The sequence below is a fragment of the Dromiciops gliroides genome, chromosome 5 (assembly GCF_019393635.1).
Source record: "Dromiciops gliroides isolate mDroGli1 chromosome 5, mDroGli1.pri, whole genome shotgun sequence".
In the NCBI taxonomy this organism is placed as follows: Eukaryota; Metazoa; Chordata; class Mammalia; order Microbiotheria; family Microbiotheriidae; genus Dromiciops; species Dromiciops gliroides.
The window spans coordinates 152003950-152022786 of NC_057865.1; the positions used below are offsets into that span (position 1 = coordinate 152003950).

The window sequence follows — 18837 nt, forward strand, 5'->3', positions numbered from 1 at the left end:
AATGGACTTTGGTGTCTCCAGTCCGGGTTGCTAGAATCTCCCCATCTCCCCAGTTATCAGTTCTCCCTTCTCCCATCAAGTGCTTAGTCTTCCCTGCCCCGCTGCGGTTGCTTCTGCTGCCCAGTTTTTCCTCTTTCCACTCTCCCTTCCCCAGTTCTTAGTTCCACGCCGAGAGATTCCACTGACGCACATTCAATTTGCCCCTCACCTTCAAGACCAAGTTCATTCTATTGCAGAAGAAAAAAGTTGCATACCATGCAACATCCTCATCTGTATCCTACCCTTCCCCGTCCTTAAACTGCCCCAAGTCGGGCACTCTCCAACCTTCCCTGCTTTGGCATGACTCTGTATCTCCTCACCCCACCATCACACAACACACCCCCCTTTTGCACACACACACGCCCCTCAACCCTCCCCTGCCCCGGAACGGAGTCTCGCTGTCCATCACACAAACAAGAAAGCTGTGCCTACCTTGCTTGACACACTTGAGTCGGATGGGGTCCTTGCAGTGCTTGATCACGGCCAGCACATCCCTGATGGTGAGCCCCGCCACTGGGGTCTCATTCACCTCCAGCAGCAGCTCCTCGGGGTACCAACTTGCTGCCGCTCTCATAGGCCACCTTGCCGGGTTTCACCTCCCCCAGGTAGGGGAACTGTCCATTCTCGGCTCCCCCCTTCAGTTCAAAGCCCAACTGGCCCTCCTGGTTCCTGCCAATGACACTCTCGTGGACTTTGCTAGTCCAGTGGCTTTTCTTTTTCAAGCTTTTAGACATGGCAGTAGGGTCGTCTGCCCTGTTCTGCTCCGATTTCTAGGGTTGTCCGGGAGGTGAAAGGACGAGGGAAGAGTAGATGGGGTAAAAAGGGTAAGACTTCGCTTTCCCTCCACTCGGCCCCACTCCCTGCTTGCTTCTTCCCCTCCCTTTTTGGGGGGGAAGTGTGGAATGGGAAGTGGAAAGCGGAGGGGATGACGGCTGAAGCTGGGATTAGAGAGCTTGGGGTGGTGTTTGGCGGCCGCTTGAATGACACTCAAGGCTGTGGCCCCAGCGGAGAGGAGAGAAGCGGTGGTGGCAGCAGCAGCCGGAGCAGTAGCTGCGCTGCTGAGGGAGGGAGGGGGGAGAATGGGGGTGGGGAAAGGGAAAGGGGGGTGGATTGAGATACTAGGGGTCACTAGCTGCGTGAATATGTGTGTGTGTGCACGCGCGCGTGTGCGTGTGCGTGTGTGTGTGTGTGTGTGTGTGTGTGTGTGTGTGTGTGTGTGTGTGGTTAGCTGATATCCATGGAAGCTGCGGTGTGTGTACTAGTTGTACTGTAACTGGCAGCAGGGAAGAAGGGAGATAGGTTGGAGGAGGAGAAGGGGGGGGGAGGAGGAGGGGAAGGAGCGTTTGTTGGATGGGTAGCAGGGGAGGGGTTCTGGGCTGCTGCTTGAGCTCCCTCCCCTCCCCAGCTTGACCCGGTAGTGAAGGCTCAGAGAAAGGCAGGCTGGGTCCGCCTGGCAGCCTACCGGAGAAGGCGGGGAGCAAGCGGAGGCAAAGGGAGAAAGAAGAGCGGCTGGCCGAGGGGAGGGGAGAATGGACAGGAAGGAATGGAGGAGGAGAAGGGGGCCCTGGCAGCCTCTAGCCCGGGCCTCCTCGGTCCCTTCTGTGGGCTCCGCACTGCTTCCAACGTGGCTTCTTCCTTCTGCCCCAGGCTCCAGATGAAGAAGGAGGAAGACAGCATCCGAGAGCATCTGCAGCCTGGGCAGGGCAAGTCCTCTGGCGTGAGATTTCTGCAGGGAGAATGTGTCCGGACTTGGGGAGGGAGGTGCGGAGGGGTGGGGGTGGGGGGTGACGATAGCAAGGCCAGAGAGAAGTGAAGGGGGGGGTGGGGTCCGTGAGAGGCTGGTGGAGACAGGTGGAAGAAATACCAGTTCAGTATAGAGAGGAGTTGCCTATCTACCTACTACCATGTCCCCTCATCCAGAGACTTGAGAATTCTTTCTAGGAGGGGGAAAAAGTTACAGACCTCTGGGATAGTTACAGTAGCTGCTGGGAGAGGGTTAAAGCAGCGGTAGTTCTAGATTGCCAGCTCCGCCCCCAGTCCACTTTCCCCTCTCTTGGTGCCTGAGGTGTAGCAGGGTGAGCTGATGGGCGAAACAGAACTCCCAAAAGCCAGGAAGTAGGCAAGGGGATTCCACTCTCCAGCATGCACAGAGGACTGTTCTTACCTTGCTTCCCACTTATTTGGAGAAAGAAACACAAACAAGATTGGGGAAAAGGGAGGAGGGGTGGGGGATGGGGGCTGTTGATGCTTATAAACAGACCTGTTCAGTGCAGCTGCACCTGATTGGGAGCCCACCCTCAAAATATAGAAAGGAAGAGAGACTCACTCTCTAGGAAGGATAAAAAGTGATTCACAGGAAATAAAGGCTTAGGTGGGAATGGAAGAATAAAGATTATTCTAGAGAATGCTATCTTCAAAACCTAAATTCCTTTGGAATTTTGGGAGATTGTAGTTTGTTGTTGTTTCTTTAATAGGTTCCACGAAAATTTGAACGGAATTTTGTAAACATTAGTAATAGGGTGAACTACTTGAAAAACATCCAATATGGGTTATTTTTTTTTAAAACGTGGGGGAAAAAAACTACATTGAGTTTGACGGTGAAACCAGGAACTGTGTTGGAGCCAAGTACTACATTATCAAAAGAAGTTATGGATTTATGAAGGGAACATTCCTTTTAATAATTCAATTCAGTAAATTTATGGGGTAGCATGCTGGGGAGATACAATGTTTATTATCAGGTAGACTCCCTGTTCTTGTGGAGGTTATATTTTAGTGGAGGTTTAAGATACAAACCCATATAACAATATTACAATGTATTGCATTGTAAGTATTCTTAAGAGTTATAAAAGCAAAATTCGATATAAAGCCCAACAGGAAAAATTGTTAACAGCAGCACACTAGGGAAAGCTTCAAGGAGGATGTAGCATTTTGAGCTGTGGTTTAAATAATGACTAGAAATTTAGAAGTCAAATGCCTGAGGCTCAATGATGAGTAAAAGACCTGAGATGAGAGGTCATATGGTGCAGTCAGGGAACAAAGAATAGAAGGGGTTAGTAGTAACATGATCTAACACTGGAAAAGTCTGTTGGCAGAGATCACAGAAAGCCTCAAACAGTAGGCAGAGGAATTAGAATTTTACTTGGGAGGTATTCACTGAAGATTTTTGAGCAGAGGAGTGATATGACTAGATACATAGAAAAGAAATCTTATTCTGAGAGCACTGTGTAAGATGGATTGAAGGGAAGGGAAGAACAGAAGAGGAAATACATGTCAAGAGACTAAAGCAGTAGTCTAGGCAGATGATAATGAGGGCCTACACTGGGTGAAGGCAATGAACACTTGTGAGTAATGTTGCAAAATTGAGATCTACTAGTCATGGAAACTGATTGGAAACAAGAAATTAGGAAGAAGAAAGATTCAAATATAAGTCTGAGGTTATGAACCTCAGAAAAAGGTAAATAATAATTTCACTGAGTGGAATAGTTTTACTGTGACTATAGTCAGAAGTCTCCTAGCTCCTAAGGTTTCATTATATAGGACATTGATCTCTTACTTTTCACTAACCTGTCCCTCATTCACTCATTCTCATTGCAGGACATTTGGAGCCTGGGAGGAGCTTTGGTTTGGAATGATTTCTAGATTTTCATTTGCCTTACCCCAGAGTTTAAGATCCCAACTTTAAAAAGTCAAAGTTTTGTTGTTCTTCAAATAACTTTGAAAAATCAAATGACAAACCACAGGAAATGCTGGAGAGAGAAAGCTAGAGGGCCAGAGACTAAGACAGAGACAGAATGAGACAGAGAGAGGACAGAGACCCCTTACTCTAGGAGAGGGCTTCTTAAACATTTTCTGCTTGTGATCCCTTTTCACCGAAGAAATTATCATGTGACCCCAGGAGTACAGGTATATAAAATAGGTATACATAACCTTTTACTATTGCCAAATACCTTGCAAACCCCTACATTCAGTTACATGACACCAGATGGGGGTTTCGACCCACAGTTTAAGAAGCTAGGTTCTAGGATATTTTCTGTTTCTCTTTTCAGATACAAAGTTGACTTTATTTCCTAATAAAGGAAAAATCAAGAGACATCCCCTTCTTTCCCCCACTTCTCCATGCAACCACTATGATCCTGGAGAACTAAATTATTGTCTTGATTTGCCCTCTCTGGCCTGTGGCTCTTTTTGGTCAGAGTTACAGTTTGGTTTTTGTTGTTGTTGTTTTCCATTCTATCTATTTCACCTTTCCTGCTACTCTGCCTGGGAGTGTTAGGGGAAGCAAAGTAGAGCAAGAAATGAGTTCTGTTATAATTCCTATAAGTTTTTGGTTACTTTCCTTTTGAAAGCCAAAGCCGAGAAAAAAAAGTAACAAAAAGCGAAAAGATAATGAGCTTTGTATGGAATACATTTAGTTTGAGGTGCCAGTAGGGCACTCAGGGAGAGATATCCTTAGGCAGCTTGAAGTGTAGCTATAGATCTTAGAAGAGAGAACAGGGCTGGAGGTATACTTGGGAGTCATTAGCATAGAGAGGGTTGTGGTAGGAGTGTAGAAAGAGAAGTGAAGAACTGGGTCACCCCTAAGTGTTCAGGAATAAGATGAGAACAAATGAAGGAAAAAAGAGAGATGAGGACAATGAAGAGTATGTCTTATTTCATGAATTGAAGGAAGGACAGGGCATTCACTAGTGGGACATCTTGATGACAAAATCAGGAGAGGTAAAGGATGTAGAGTACTGTGTAAAGGACATTTGATTTAGTAATTAGGAAGTCATGAGAGAGAGAGAGAGAGAGAGAGAGAGAGAGAGAGAGAGAGAGAGAGAGAGAGCAATTTCAATAAATGGTTGTGGATAAAGTTCTTGATTACAAAATTTGGAGAGCAGGTATAAGGAAAGAGAAGAATTGTATATTCACAATAATTTATCAGAAAGTTTACCCGTGAAAAGGAAAAGGAGATGGGATAGTACTTGATTGAAGTAGAAACATCAAGGAAAGATTTTGTTTTATTGTGTTGTTGTTGTTGTTGTTGTTGTTGTTGTTTGAATGAGAATACCTAAGAATGTATGTGAATGAGAAGAACCCAGTAAGACACTGCAACATAGAGTACAGAAGAATGAATGACTGCTGAAACCAGGTCTTAGAGAAAGCAGGAAGGAGTGGTGTCAAGGATACAAATGACCAGAATGAGCCTGAAAGCATCATAAAGTTGAATGGGCCTGGGGCAGACTAGGGATGACAGTTGAAGACAAAGTTCTATGGGCCTGTACTTAAGACACAGAGATTGGATAGCTGGAATTGGAGAGCTCATATAACAGAGGTAGATTTCAATCTCATTCTCTAAGGGCAGTACTTAATCAGAAGAACTCTTGAAGGCTCTTGAAGGTTCCACTTGCCCTAGAATTTGAAGTGGCATTTGTAAAGTTGATGTTTTGCACTTTGCCTCTTCAAAGTCTATCCAGATGTGTTGTTGTCGCTTCCCCTTAATGCGAGAAACATGCTTTCTGGGTGATAGGGAATCGATTATATGGCATACATTTTCAAAGTTCCTTTCTCTTCTGCTTTAGAGAATACTTAGAGACCTTAGTTCAAACATAAGGTTGACAGAAGAACATTCAACACAAGTATTTTCCTTGAGAGGCAGCTAGGTGTCACAGTGGCTAGACTGGTAAACTTGGAGGCAGAAAGAGCAGAGTTCACATTCTGCCTCAGTCACTGATTTGGTTAAGAGCAAGTTTCTTGATCTCTAACTCAGTTACTTTACCTCTAAAAAGGAGTATTATAATACTAATACCCCAGAATTAGGGTGAGGACAAAATGATATAATATTTGTAAAACACTTTAAAAATTTTGAAGTGCTTTGTAAGTGCTAGTTGTTATTGTTACTACCTTGAAAAGAGCATATTAGTACAGAACAAAAGGAGACAGAGACCAAGAGAGACAAACACACAGGGAGATTGTGTTTCTGCTCTAACACTTACTGATTATATATGTGCCCATAGGCAAGTCACTTAATCTTTCCGAGCCTAAGTATCTTCATCTACAAAATAGTAATCATAGCTGTAGGTCCCATTTTATAAGGTGGTTGGGAAGCTTAACCGAGGTAAGAAACAAAAATTATTTTGCAAACCTGAAATTGCTATTGAAATGCCAGTTATACTTAGTAAAGAGGACAACAGGGTATTAGGGATTTTTTTTTTCTTTTTTTGGCTAATATGGAATGATCCTTAAGTAAATTTAAAATGAAGTTCTACTCAAAAGTAAAGGCAGCATATAATTTGCCTTTGAATGAGGAAGGACTGGATTAAAATCCTACCTGTGATATATACTGCCTTTGTGACCTTAGAAAAGTAATTTAATTTTGCAGTGCCCCAGTCAATGTTCTAAAACCATAACTAGGGGAAGGGGAGGGTGATCAGGAAAGGTGCTTGCTTGAGAAAATTTTATGACCAATAGTTCCATAATCGGCAAAATCTCAGATCTAGACTAAAAGAAGGAATTTTATGATCTTGTCAAAAGATCATTCATTTAGAATCAGAAGAGATTTTACAAGCCATGTAGTCCAACCCCCTCATTTTACAGATGAGGTAACTGAGGTCTGGAGAAGATGAGCACCCTACCCAAGGTCACACAGAGACAGAAGCAGAATCTGAAACTAGTTTATCTGAGTCCAAATCTGTTACTCTTTACATTAAATCACATTGCTACATTTGTGTGCTGGTTATATAGTGTTTATTTTTCATTCTCTGGATATCAATAACCTGGAATAATCCATTTCTCCCTTATTAAATGTCTCAGAATTTTCTGGATCATGTAAATGAGAAGTAATGTTTTGTTTGTTTGTTTGTTTTCAGTTGACTGCAAATGAAAGCCAATCATTGAGTAATGGAAGTGACCAGCATCTGAAACTACATTCTTACCATTATTTGCATATTTAAAGTCAACCCAAGACTTGGAATGCCTGTATCTGATGGTCTTTCTATTTGCTTCCTTTCTTGTACTTTTTGATCCTTGTGAATGAATTCCATCACTAAGCACATCATGTACGAAGGCCACTGTAATAAGCACTGTGGGCATTAGCAAATGAAGTTAAAGAAGCTTACAAAGTAATAAAGAGGAAAAGTACAGTATGTATTGGATATGTGCCAATAGCATACATACAGATTGTTAAAGCAAACTACTTAAAATGACCTCAGATACAAAAGACTAAACAAGCATGGGACATTGCCTGGCTTGCTTCTCAGATGCTTGCTAATGTGTTAAGAGTTCCTGGTGAAGAAAACCTCAGTTAAATCATTGGATTAGCATTGAAGGATTAGTACATGATCTACCAATTGACTCATAGTTAATCACCATTAGTAGCAAGTGTATGTGAACATCTTTGTGTATACTCACATATACCCATCCACAGAAACACACAAATGAAAGACAACACATAGATTCTACTTATTTCATTGCTATATAATCAGTCACTCGACAGCCATTTATTGGCTGTTGACTATGTGTCTGGCATTGTGCTATATACTATATACATAAAGACAAAATCACACAACCTGTGCCCATAATATGCATACATTACATCTAGGAATAAATGTTGTAAATATATGGGCAGTACTGAAAAGGATTCTCAGCCTAATCGAAAAAAAGTCATGGGTTCATGTCTGGGCTTCAGTATGTTATTTCAAATCCCTGAGTCTCAATTTCATCATATGTAAAATAATGGAGATGAACAAGATGGTTTCAGATGTAAAATTCAGGGATTCTATGAGCACAGCCAGAAGATAACAGGTATAACAAATCTAGACAATCTGTGAAGAAAGTTAGTCTATAACATAATCCTGCAGACAGAAAGAAACAAGGATTGGATGATATGTCAACGGTCACTCTTCAATCAACCGAAATGGTCCTACTCAGTGAAAGTACTGAAGATCTTAGGAGATGCTGCTAAAAGGAATCTTTATATATAAAACTAAGCATAAGTATCTGATATCTTATGGACCTGGCATATATCTTTGGCTTATGATATTCTACTCCTGAAGTACCTATTAAGATGTAACTTCCTTGTAAAAAGAATGCTAAGTGAATATTGGCCAATCAAACCTTATTTTGAATTACTTAACAACTACCACATCTTTGGGCAGTGGGACACATTTAGATAAGGAAAAAGGGGAACGATGGAAGTAGATCATGGAACACTTCCTTAAAAATAAAAATATATTTGTATATGTATAGATATGCTGAGGGGGTGGTAAGAAGGGGAAAAGAATATCTGGTAGGGGCAGCCAGAGGGAATAAATACCTAAAATGGAGGTGGGTGCATATTTGGGAGCAGGAGAAAGGAAAAAGGAACAAAAAGGGGAAGTAGAAGGCAACTTTGTCTTTGGAATCCATGTACCACAACTTCTATTTTCAGATCTATATTTAAAACAGTCTTTATTGTCAAATATTGAAACAATTTACGGTATAGTGGGAGGGATTGTTGAGTATGATAGGTAGTGTGCTTTACTAGATTGAGTGTTAGACTTGGAGTCAGGAAGACCTGCATTCCATCCTGCCCTAGACACTTTCTTGTTAAGTGATCCTAAGTGAAGTCCCTAACTTTTCTGATCCTTAGTTTCTTCATCTGTAAAATAAGGGAGTTAGACTCAGTGATCTTTAAGGTAACTTCCAGCTCTATAGCTCTATGACCAGGACTTGGAAAGAAATAGTAGGCCCCAGTTATTTGTATATAATAGACATTTAATTAATGGACTGAACTTTCAAAAAAAAAAAAAGATTTAGTGGATAGAACACCAAAACCAGATGTTAGGCTTATTAGCCAGGGCCAGTTATAAAACCTCTCTGAATCTCAGGTTTCTCTTTTATTAAATGGAAATAATACTTGAACTAACTGCCTCACAAGTTTGTGAGGAAATACTCAAATAATCTGTGATATCATTAATATGGATGTTTCCTCCAACAATGGATATGGAAACCCATCCATTCCTATTCATCCTGTTCAAATCTTGCACATTTCCTTCCATAAGTTTACCACAGGAGGTCTACCTACAGTACTTTTTCTAGAAAAGACAAGGATACTTGTGGGAACCTCATGGGCTTTCTATTGGTTATCATTCATTTTCCACACATTACCAAGGCATATTCTTTTTTTATTATATATTTCATCGATAGCATAATTTTCCCCATCTCTTCTTTGTAATTCTTATGTTTTATGTGCTTTTGTATTCTCATGCCAGAGCTCTACATGAAGTTGAGTTATAACAGCTCACATAATAGCTAAATAGCACTTCATCATTACATAATATATAGCTCATGTGAGTCTTGACAAAACTTAAAGAACTTTTTGTTTAATTGTAACATAATATCAGTAAAATAACTTTTTTTAAAAAAAGAAATGTGGTCCATTGGTGCTTGAAATAGCTGTCAAAACTCATTATTTATATATTTAAGATTCTTCACCTATCCTATATGTAACTAATACCATAGCCTTTACCAAATAAGTGGATACATATATATATGTGAGTATATATATATATATATATACACACATATATAGAGAGAGAGACACACACACACATATATGTATGTATATATGGAAATAGATATCTTTGTATCTAGATATAGATATATAGCTTGTACATAATATGTGCTTAATAAATGCTTGTGTTGTTTTTTTTAAATACCAACCCCAGAAACAGTTTTGCTTCCTACAGGAATTCTTTCATGATGCCCCTAGTTAGTGTTTTCTCCCCCTTTAAATTAGTTTGTATATACTTATCTATTTCCCAGTTATATCTTAACCTTCCCTTTCCAGTGTAATAGAACTTCTTTGAGGGAAGGAACTATCTTCTTTCTTTGTTTCCCTAGGAGTATATCTCACACATTATTGATACATAATAAATGCATGCCATATAGTAAGATCTTATATTAATATGATCATGTGATTTTTATTATGAGAGGAAAAACTATGCCCTGCATTGTTAACATTGGCTTTTTGGTGAACATGTTTGCCTTTTTGCAAGTACGAAAAGATTGAAAAGATAGAAAAGAGTAAAAAGGAATCAAAAGGAAATGAAAATTCTAAATACAATATCTGCTCAGTACTACGATATTTATTATTCACTAACATATGTAAATTAGCATTATTGTAATTGAAGGTTTATGCAACTATATTGAAATTATTGGATTTATATTCCAAATCACAATATTACTTTACATTTAGATTCTACATTTTATATGAAACTATTTAGAGGTAATGGTCAACTTCAGGGTCTCTAAGATTACTGAAAAAGAGAAAAATAATGTGAAAGTATACATTCGTGGCTTGGGAATGAACATTTAAATGAATTTTAAAGAATACTTATGAAATACAATGTTCCAGATGATCCTTGATTCATTCTGTAGGTTTTCTTTAATTTAAAGTGTGATTTTGTTCCCACTTATCCTTTAATTGCCATTTATTTTGATGATGTACTTTCCTATACCTTCTGTTTCAAAACTATTCAGTATAAATCTGGATTAAGGTGTGATAAAGAGAATGACTTGTAGGTCAAACCTTCCTTGTTGACAAAGACAGTGTGAGACAAACTGTCAAAATACATTTTATAAAATTTCCTAAAGTAAAGATTTTCAAGAGAGCCACTTAGAAAATAGAACAGCTTGAGAGGACGTCCATTATAAACTCACAAATGTGTGAATGTCTTATAAAAAAGTAGTGTTAGGGTAGGCCTTAATCAGTGTTGGACCTAAGCAAAATTGTGAAAGACTCAAAGTTTGCTTTCATCCTCCTTCCACTTTTCTGTGCTTAGTGGTGTTTCTTCACTGCCTGCTTTCAGATACCCAGTGCCTTCATATTCTTCCTCTACCTACCTATCAGAACATTTTCTTCAGAAAGCCACAAGTATTGAGCCATTTATGTTTAAATATTAATTATTTTGGCTCTCTATTAACTTTCCACATATTTTAATCCAGAAAAGATCTTCTGCTAAAGTAAGTTCAGGGGCAGCTAGGTGGCACAGTGGATAAAGCACTGGCCTTGGATTTGGAAGGACCTGAGTTCAAATTCAGCATCAGACACTTGACACTTAACTAGCTGTGTGACCCTGGGCAAGTCACTTAACCCTCATTGCCCTGCAATATATAAAAAGAACCCAAAGGAAATTAATCATATTGAAATGTAGTTACTAAAGTAAGTTCAGTTATCATTCAGTAGATTGGGTAGTACTTACTTGCTTCATTTCATTTCTTGGCCAGGAATCTATCTTTATATAAGGGAAACTTATTACTAAACTAGCCCTGACCTGTGTAGAAATAGCCATGGCAATACCCCTCCTACATCTTTAATGTTCATAAGACTTCCCCTCCTCATTTTTCTTTATCTACAAAACTCATCTTTTTTATGTACTTGATTAAACCAATCTATGTTAATATAATATTTACAATGATAGTGGTTCAATGTCTTGACCCTTAGGATAACGTATTTTCATTATAATAGAATTTTCCTTAAGAAAGGACCTTCCTTTAAATGGGTTATTTGAATGGTGAGGATTTTAAGCTTTGTAGCAAGTTGATGGAATAAATGTTTTGGATATGTGTATTCCCCCCCCTCCCCACTCCCATCAAATCACACCACAAAATGCCTTCTAACTGGGTTTGTTTAATGAACTGGCACTTAAATGTATCCTGTACCCCAAAATACCATGTGAGTAGCAACATCTCTTATCTTAAAAGCTTAAGATCTCTTTCTGCAGCCAGATCAAAATTTTTATGTGTTTATATAAATTGATTAAATAGAGGAACTCTTGGGCCACATGTAGCACTACCCAAATACAAATTGATAGCAGTGGTGGAGCAACAAAGGAGATTTTGGACAAGGCTTTCTATGCCCAGAGAAAAAATTCTTAAAATGTGTGTTGCAACCCCATATAGGGTCATGTAACTGAATGTGTGGGTTGCAAAAAATTTGGTAGTAAATGTATGATTTGTATATAGCTGTATACTCAGGGTTACATAAAAAATTTTGGGCAAAAAGGGGTCACAAGTGGAAAAAAATTAACAAGCCCTGGCCTAGAGGATGAGTTCCTAGACAATCCTAAAGTAATTCTAGGATCAACCAGGATCTGCACCTATGTTTTAGTAAAAGTCTTAAAGGACAAACCTGTATCTTACCCTTCATTGGTATTATGAATTATATGAACTGTGCAAGTTCAGGGAAAACTCTAAAGTGGGGTGGGGACATCAATACCATTATAATATAATATGCCTGGAATACTATAGAGAGGAAACAAGTCTTTTTACTGTTGATATGCTTTTAAATCCTTTGTGTTTTCAGTGAAGTGAAATAAAACTTGTTATGTATTCCATATGTCGTTAGCCTATGTTTTTGCATAAGATCTGAAAACCCTTTTTATTTTCCTATGTATGCCTAGAAATGACAAAGTTTCTTATATTGTCAGGGGAAACTTAAGGGAGAGGACAAAATCATATGATGCCAAGTGCTATGGAGAGTCTAGACTGAGTTGGACACTTCATGGGGTTATTAATGTGAAAAAAGGGAAAGGACTAAGCTAATTCTAGAGGTAAAAGAAATTAAACAAAATATGATTAATGTTTATAGAATATATGTGAAGATATATAAGTATAAATCTCCCCAGTGAATTTTCTCTTTAAAAAACCTGACAGGGGCAGCTAGCTGGTACAGTGGATAAAGCACTGGTCTTGGATTCAGGAGTATCTGAGTTCAAATCTGGCCTCAGACACTTGACACTTACTAGCTGTGTGACCCTGGGCCAGTCACTTAACCCTCATTGCCCTGCAAAAACCAAAAAAACAAATAAAAATCTTGACAAATGCCAGAATAATTCTCCTGGATTGTTCTCTCAAGTGAGGAATCAAAGGACTTATGGAGGTGATTATATTTTCTTCCTTGGGATATTAGACATGAAAAATACTTATTCAGCTTCCATTAACTAGATGGAATAAATAAGATATACAAAGATGCTAATAGGGAATACAGAAGTTACATATTAATAAAACAATGTATAAATTTGTAAATAATGAATCAGCATGGCATAATGGAGAAAAAACTGGTTTCAGGTTCTCCCTCTAACGTATGTTGCTTTTGTGACACTGGGAATGTCACTTAAATTTTCAGTGCTCTAGATGACTTTTAAAGATTATAAGTTTCAGTCAAGCTGGTTACTAACATTGCTAATAGGAGTTTTCTCATCCAGGAAAGATCCATATAATTCCAGTCATAATCAATATGGATATATGTGTGTGTATGTGTATATATGTATATACACACATATCTATATGGATACAAATGTGGGTGTATCCGTGTATATCATTAATAGGGCAGCTGAATGGAGTATACTTAGAGAGCACATGTGTGAGTTGAATATAAAGGGTTTATAGATTTAAAGCATTTATTTTTTATTGTGTTTTTGGGTTTTGTTTCTTGTTCTGTTTTGTTTTGGGGTTTTTGGGTGGGGCAGTCAGGCTTAGGTGACTTGCCCAGGGTCACATAGCTGGAGAATGTTGAGTGTCTGAGACTGGATTTGGGCTCAGGTATTCCTGTGTCCAGGGCTGCTGCTTTGTCCACTGTACCACTTAACTGACCCATGTTTATATCTTTAAAAGAATAAAATTAAGGAGGGACAGGAATGCACTGGGAGAAAGGGAAAGGGAGAGGTAGAATGGAGTAAAGTATCTCACATAAAAGAACCTAGAAATAGTTTATGGAGTGCAGTGGAAGATGGGGAAAGTGTGGGGGAACGAATGGGCCTTACTCTCATCAGAATTGGCTCAAATAGGGGGCAGCTAGGTAGCACAGTGGGCAAAGTACCTGCCCTGGATTCAGGAGGACCTGAATTTAAATTCAGCCTCAGATAATTAACACTTACTAGCTGTGTGACCTTGGGCAAGTCACTTAACACTCATTGTGCCCTGCCCCCCCAAAAAGAATTGGCTCAAACAGGGAATAATATATACACTAAATTGGGTATAGTAATATATCTTACCTTGTTTGAAAGTGGGAGGGGATGGGGATAAGGGGAGTGGGGTGAAGGAAGAGAGGGCAGATTGAGGGAGTGGCAGTCAGAAGCAAAATACTTTTGAGGTGGGGTAGGGTGAAAGAAAATAGAAAACAGTAAATATCATGGGGAGATAATGGGATGGTGGGTAATTCAGTTAGCAATAGTAACTTGTAAAAAAATTAAAGCAAGTTTGTCTGATAGGCCTCAATTCTCAAACACATAGAGAACTTAGTCAAATTTGTTAAAATGAGAGCCATTCCCCAAATGGCAGATGATCAAAAGACATGAAGTTTTGTTTTATTTTTCTGGGCAATGATGGTTAAGTGACTTGCCCAGGGTCACACAGCTAGTAAGTGTCAAGTGTCTGAGGCTGGTTTGAACTCAGGTCCTCCTGAATCCAGGGCCAGTGCTTTATTCACTGCTCCATCTAGCTGCCCCCAACATAAAGTTTTCAGGTGAAATAATCAAAGCCACCCATAGCCATATGAAAACAATGCTCTAACTCACTATTGATTGGAGAGATTCAGGTCAAAACAATTCTGGTACTACCTCATACCCATTGGATTGGCCAATAAGACAGCAGAAAAAAATGACAAATGTTGTGGGGGATATGAGACATTAATATATCCTTTCTAAAGGTGTAAACTGATTCAAACATTCTGTAGAGCAATTTGGAACTATGGCCAAGGGGCTATAAAGCATGCATGCTCTTTGACCTAGCAATAACACTACTGGGTGGGTATCCTTAAAGCGATTTTAAAAAAGGTGAAATAAAAAATGGGGTGATGACCATTGTTAAGGGCTAAAATTCTAGCTAAACTGTCTAAAATATCTGAGTGGTCGCCAATAAATTATAAGCTTTAGCAAGAGTTAGAGCATTTAGCAAGAGTTAAAGCATTTATTAAGGAGAATAAGAATTTGGTAAAGAGAGAGAGAAAAGCCTACATTCATCTATCTATTAAAGGGAGTGTACGTTTCTAGCTCCCTTCTCCACCAGCGTCCCCAGGAAAAGAGAGCGAGTCAGAGCGCCCAGCTCTTCCTTCTTCCTCCCACTAGCCAACGTCACTTGCTAACACATGTTCTTGCCCTCAAAGACCTTCCTTTCATGGGGAACTTCTCTACAGTAAGTCTCCAGCAGGTGGTGTCATTCCGATCATTACACCATCAATTGGGGAATGGCTGAAAAATGTATGGGATGAGATTAGGATGGAAAACTATAGTGCTGTAAGAAATGATCATCAGGATGCTATCAGGATGACTTATGAAAAATGCAATCCATCTACAGAAAAAGAAGTGATGGTACCTGAATGCAGATTTAAGTATATATTTTTTCTTTTTAATTCCTCTTTTAAAAGATTTTTTTTCTGTTTTCTTTTACAACGTGAATAATATGGAAATGTTTTGCATGACTAAACATGTATAACTTGTATTGAATTACTTGAATTCTTAACTTAAGAACTGGTGGGGAGGGAGGGAGGAAGAGAATTTGGAACACAAAGTTTTTAAAATCCATGTGAAAATTTGTTTATATGTGGAACATGGGGACAATTCTAAATTAATTAATTAATTAATTTTTTAAAACCCTCTGAACTGTGATTTGGAGTACTATACAACTATAGATAGTTAAAAATACATAAATGGAGGGGCAAAGTAAAAATTGTGGAGAAGAGGCAGCAACTCTTCTTAACTTTCCCAAAATTCACTTTGAAATAACTTGAAAATAAAGCTTCAAATGAAATTTACAAGTGGAAGAGTCAAGAAATGGTTAGGGTGAGGCATTTTTCCAACCCAAGACAATTTAGGTCAGCAAGAAAAGTCTATAACATCAGTCAGGGCTGGCCCAGAATGCAGGGAACTGCAGCACCAGCAGAGGGCCTTGGAGGTGACTAGGACAGCAGAGTTAGCAGTGTTCTGAGCTCTTAGCCCAGATACAGTAGGGACTTAGACAATTGGTCAGAAAGAGATTAAAGGTGACTCTTTTCTGGCAAAGGGTGTAGGACCTGGTGCTGCTTAAGCAACTATATTGCCCTGTGTATGAGTTCTGGGTCACCATTCCAGTACCATGAGAACTTCTAGCACTTGCAGCTCCAGGGGAGTGGGTACTATCCTAGGGAAAGTCTAGAGTGCTAACCAGGAGAAAAGTGTCCATGCCAAGATCACTCAATATTAGAAGCACTGAAAAATGTAGATTCCTGAAACCATCTCTGAAAACAGCAGGAAAAAAATGCCTAAAGTTTTGGATAATGCCTCCCCACCCTTAAGTGAGCAGAAACCAATTTTAACAATGTTAACATAAATTTCGAAGTTAAGAAATGGTCTGGGAAAATAAATAAATTATTAAAAGAGGGAACTTTACTATGAAAAAAACTTGCTATTGTGGCAGGGAAAACCAAGTCAATAACTCAGACCTACAAGCAAAGTCTCAAAGAGAAAATCTAATTGGACCCAAGCCAGACCAAAAAACAAAAAACAAAACAAAAAATGAGAAAAGCTAAAGAGATAAATGATAGAGGAAAAAATAGGAAAATTAATGGCAATGATGCAAAAAAGTTATGAAAAGAAAAGTAATAGCTTGATAAAAAGAGGCACAAAAATATTAAAGAAAATGTGAACTTAAAAAAAAAATTGGACCAAATAGAAAAAGTAACACAGAAAAGCAATGAAGAAAATAATTCCTTAAAAATTAGAATTTGGCATGTGCAAACACCATGAGATTCAAGAACCATTAAAACAAAGTGCAAGTTATGAAAAAAAAAAGGAAATGTGAAGCATCTCATCAGAAAATAACTGACTTGCAAAATAGGTTGAGGAGAGATAATTTAAAATGTATTAGAATACCTGAAATCCATGACCAAAAAAAGTATATAGAAGTCATATTTAAAGAAATAATAGAAGAAATATCCTCATATATTAGATTCAGAAAATAAAATGCAAATATAAATACTCCAATGATCACCTCCTGAAAGAGATCCCAAAATGAAAATTATCCAGAATATTGCACTCAAATTCCAGAGCTTCCAAGTCAAAGAGAAAATATTGCAAGCAGCCATAAAAAAGCAGATATTATAGAGCTACTGTCAGGATCTCACAATATTTAGCAGATTTCTCATTAAATTAGCATAGGGTTTGTAATATGATACTCACGAAGGCAAAGGAGTTGAGATTACAACCAAGAATAATCTAACAAGAAAAACAATATAATCCTTCTGGGGGAAAATAGATAATTAATGAAATAGAAGACTTTCAAGCTTTCCTGATGAAAAGACAATAGACAAATAGAAAATTTTATGAATACAAGACTCCAGAGAAGCATAAAAATGAAAACATGAAATAGTAATCATAAAACACTCAGTAAAGTTAAACTATTTATATTCCTATACAGAAAGATATATGAAATACCTAAGGATGTTATCATTATTTTTTTTTAGTGAGGCAATTGGGGTTAAGTGACTTGCCCAGGGTCACACAGCTAGTAAGTGTTAAGTGTCTGAGGCTGGATTTGAACCCAGGTACTCCTGACTCAGGGCTGGTGCTCTATCCACTGTGCTACCTAGCTGTCCCCCTGGATGTTATCATTATTAGAGCTGTTAGAGAGACAATAGGTTATGGGTGTGACGAGTTGATTATGTTAGCATAATTTCCAAATTTCACTAGGGTTAGGGGGGAATAGAATGGAGAAAATTCCTTTACATTAATGAGATACAGGAGGAAGGGGTTTTTATAATGAAGAGGAAAACGAGGTGAGGGGTGGCAACAATGCTTGAACCTTACTCTCATTAGAATTTATTCAAAATGGAAAGAGTATATATATATATATACAAAAATCTTTATATCAACTTTTTTACTGGTGGCAAAGAATTGGAAAATGAGATGATGTCCATTGATTAGGGAATGGCTAAAATGGCTAAACAAGTTGTGTTGTATGATTGTGATGGAATACTATCATATTATAAGAAATGAGAAGGTGGATTTCTGGGGGCAGAGTCAAGATGGCAGAGAGAAGCAAGGAAGTTGACTGAGTTTCTCCCATGTTTCCCTCAAAAACAATATTAAATTAAGCCTCTAAACAGATTCTGGAACTACAGAACCTACAAAAAGAGAGATGTAATCCTGCTACTTCAGATAATTTAGAAGACTTTGAAAAAGGTCTGTCTCACCTGAGTGAAAGGGGAGGGCATCTTGGCACTGCTCAGCTCAGCTGGCAATTCAGCTCAGCACAGCTCAACACAGTGGGGAGCTCGACACTGCTGCAACTTGACAGCTGAGAGTGGGGCAACTGAGAGCAGTAAGAAGTTTGCAATAGTGAACCCTGTGCCCCAGGAACAGATTTCAACTGTATAAGTTTAAAAATAGGCTACAACATGAGCAAGAAACAAAAAAGGACCTTTACCATTGATAGCTTCTACAGTGAAGGGGAAGACCAAAACTCAAACTCAGATGAGTTTGTCAAAACATCCATAAGTGAATACTGAACTGAGAAGATGATTTTGTCTCAAGACCAAAAAGCCTTCTTTGAAGAGCTCAAAATTGCTTTAAAAAAATAAATGAGAGAGGTAGAAGAAAAAAATGGAAAAAGAAATGAGAGAAATAAGAGTTACACTGCAAAAAGAAGCACAAAAATTGACTGAGGAAAACAATTCCTTGAAAAATACAATTGGCCAAATGATAGAGAAAAAAATGGCCAAATGGGAGAAAAAATTGGCCAAATGGGAGAAATAATTGGCCAAATAGAAAAAGAGGTGCAAAAGTTTACTGAGGAAAATAATGC

At 38.6% G+C, this 18837-nt stretch overlaps 1 protein-coding gene across 1 annotated transcript in view; it reads right to left on the reverse strand.

Annotated features, from left to right (window-relative positions):
- The window catches only part of MAGI2 (membrane associated guanylate kinase, WW and PDZ domain containing 2), a 1715773-nt gene extending 1714710 nt beyond the window's left edge, over window positions 1-1063 (reverse strand). Inside the window, 2 exon segments of the mRNA XM_043965407.1 lie at window positions 472-589; window positions 591-1063. Of these exon segments, the coding sequence (XP_043821342.1) occupies window positions 472-589; window positions 591-773 (301 nt within the window). The 5' untranslated portion in view covers window positions 774-1063.
- Between the last annotated feature and the right edge of the window lie 17774 nt (window positions 1064-18837).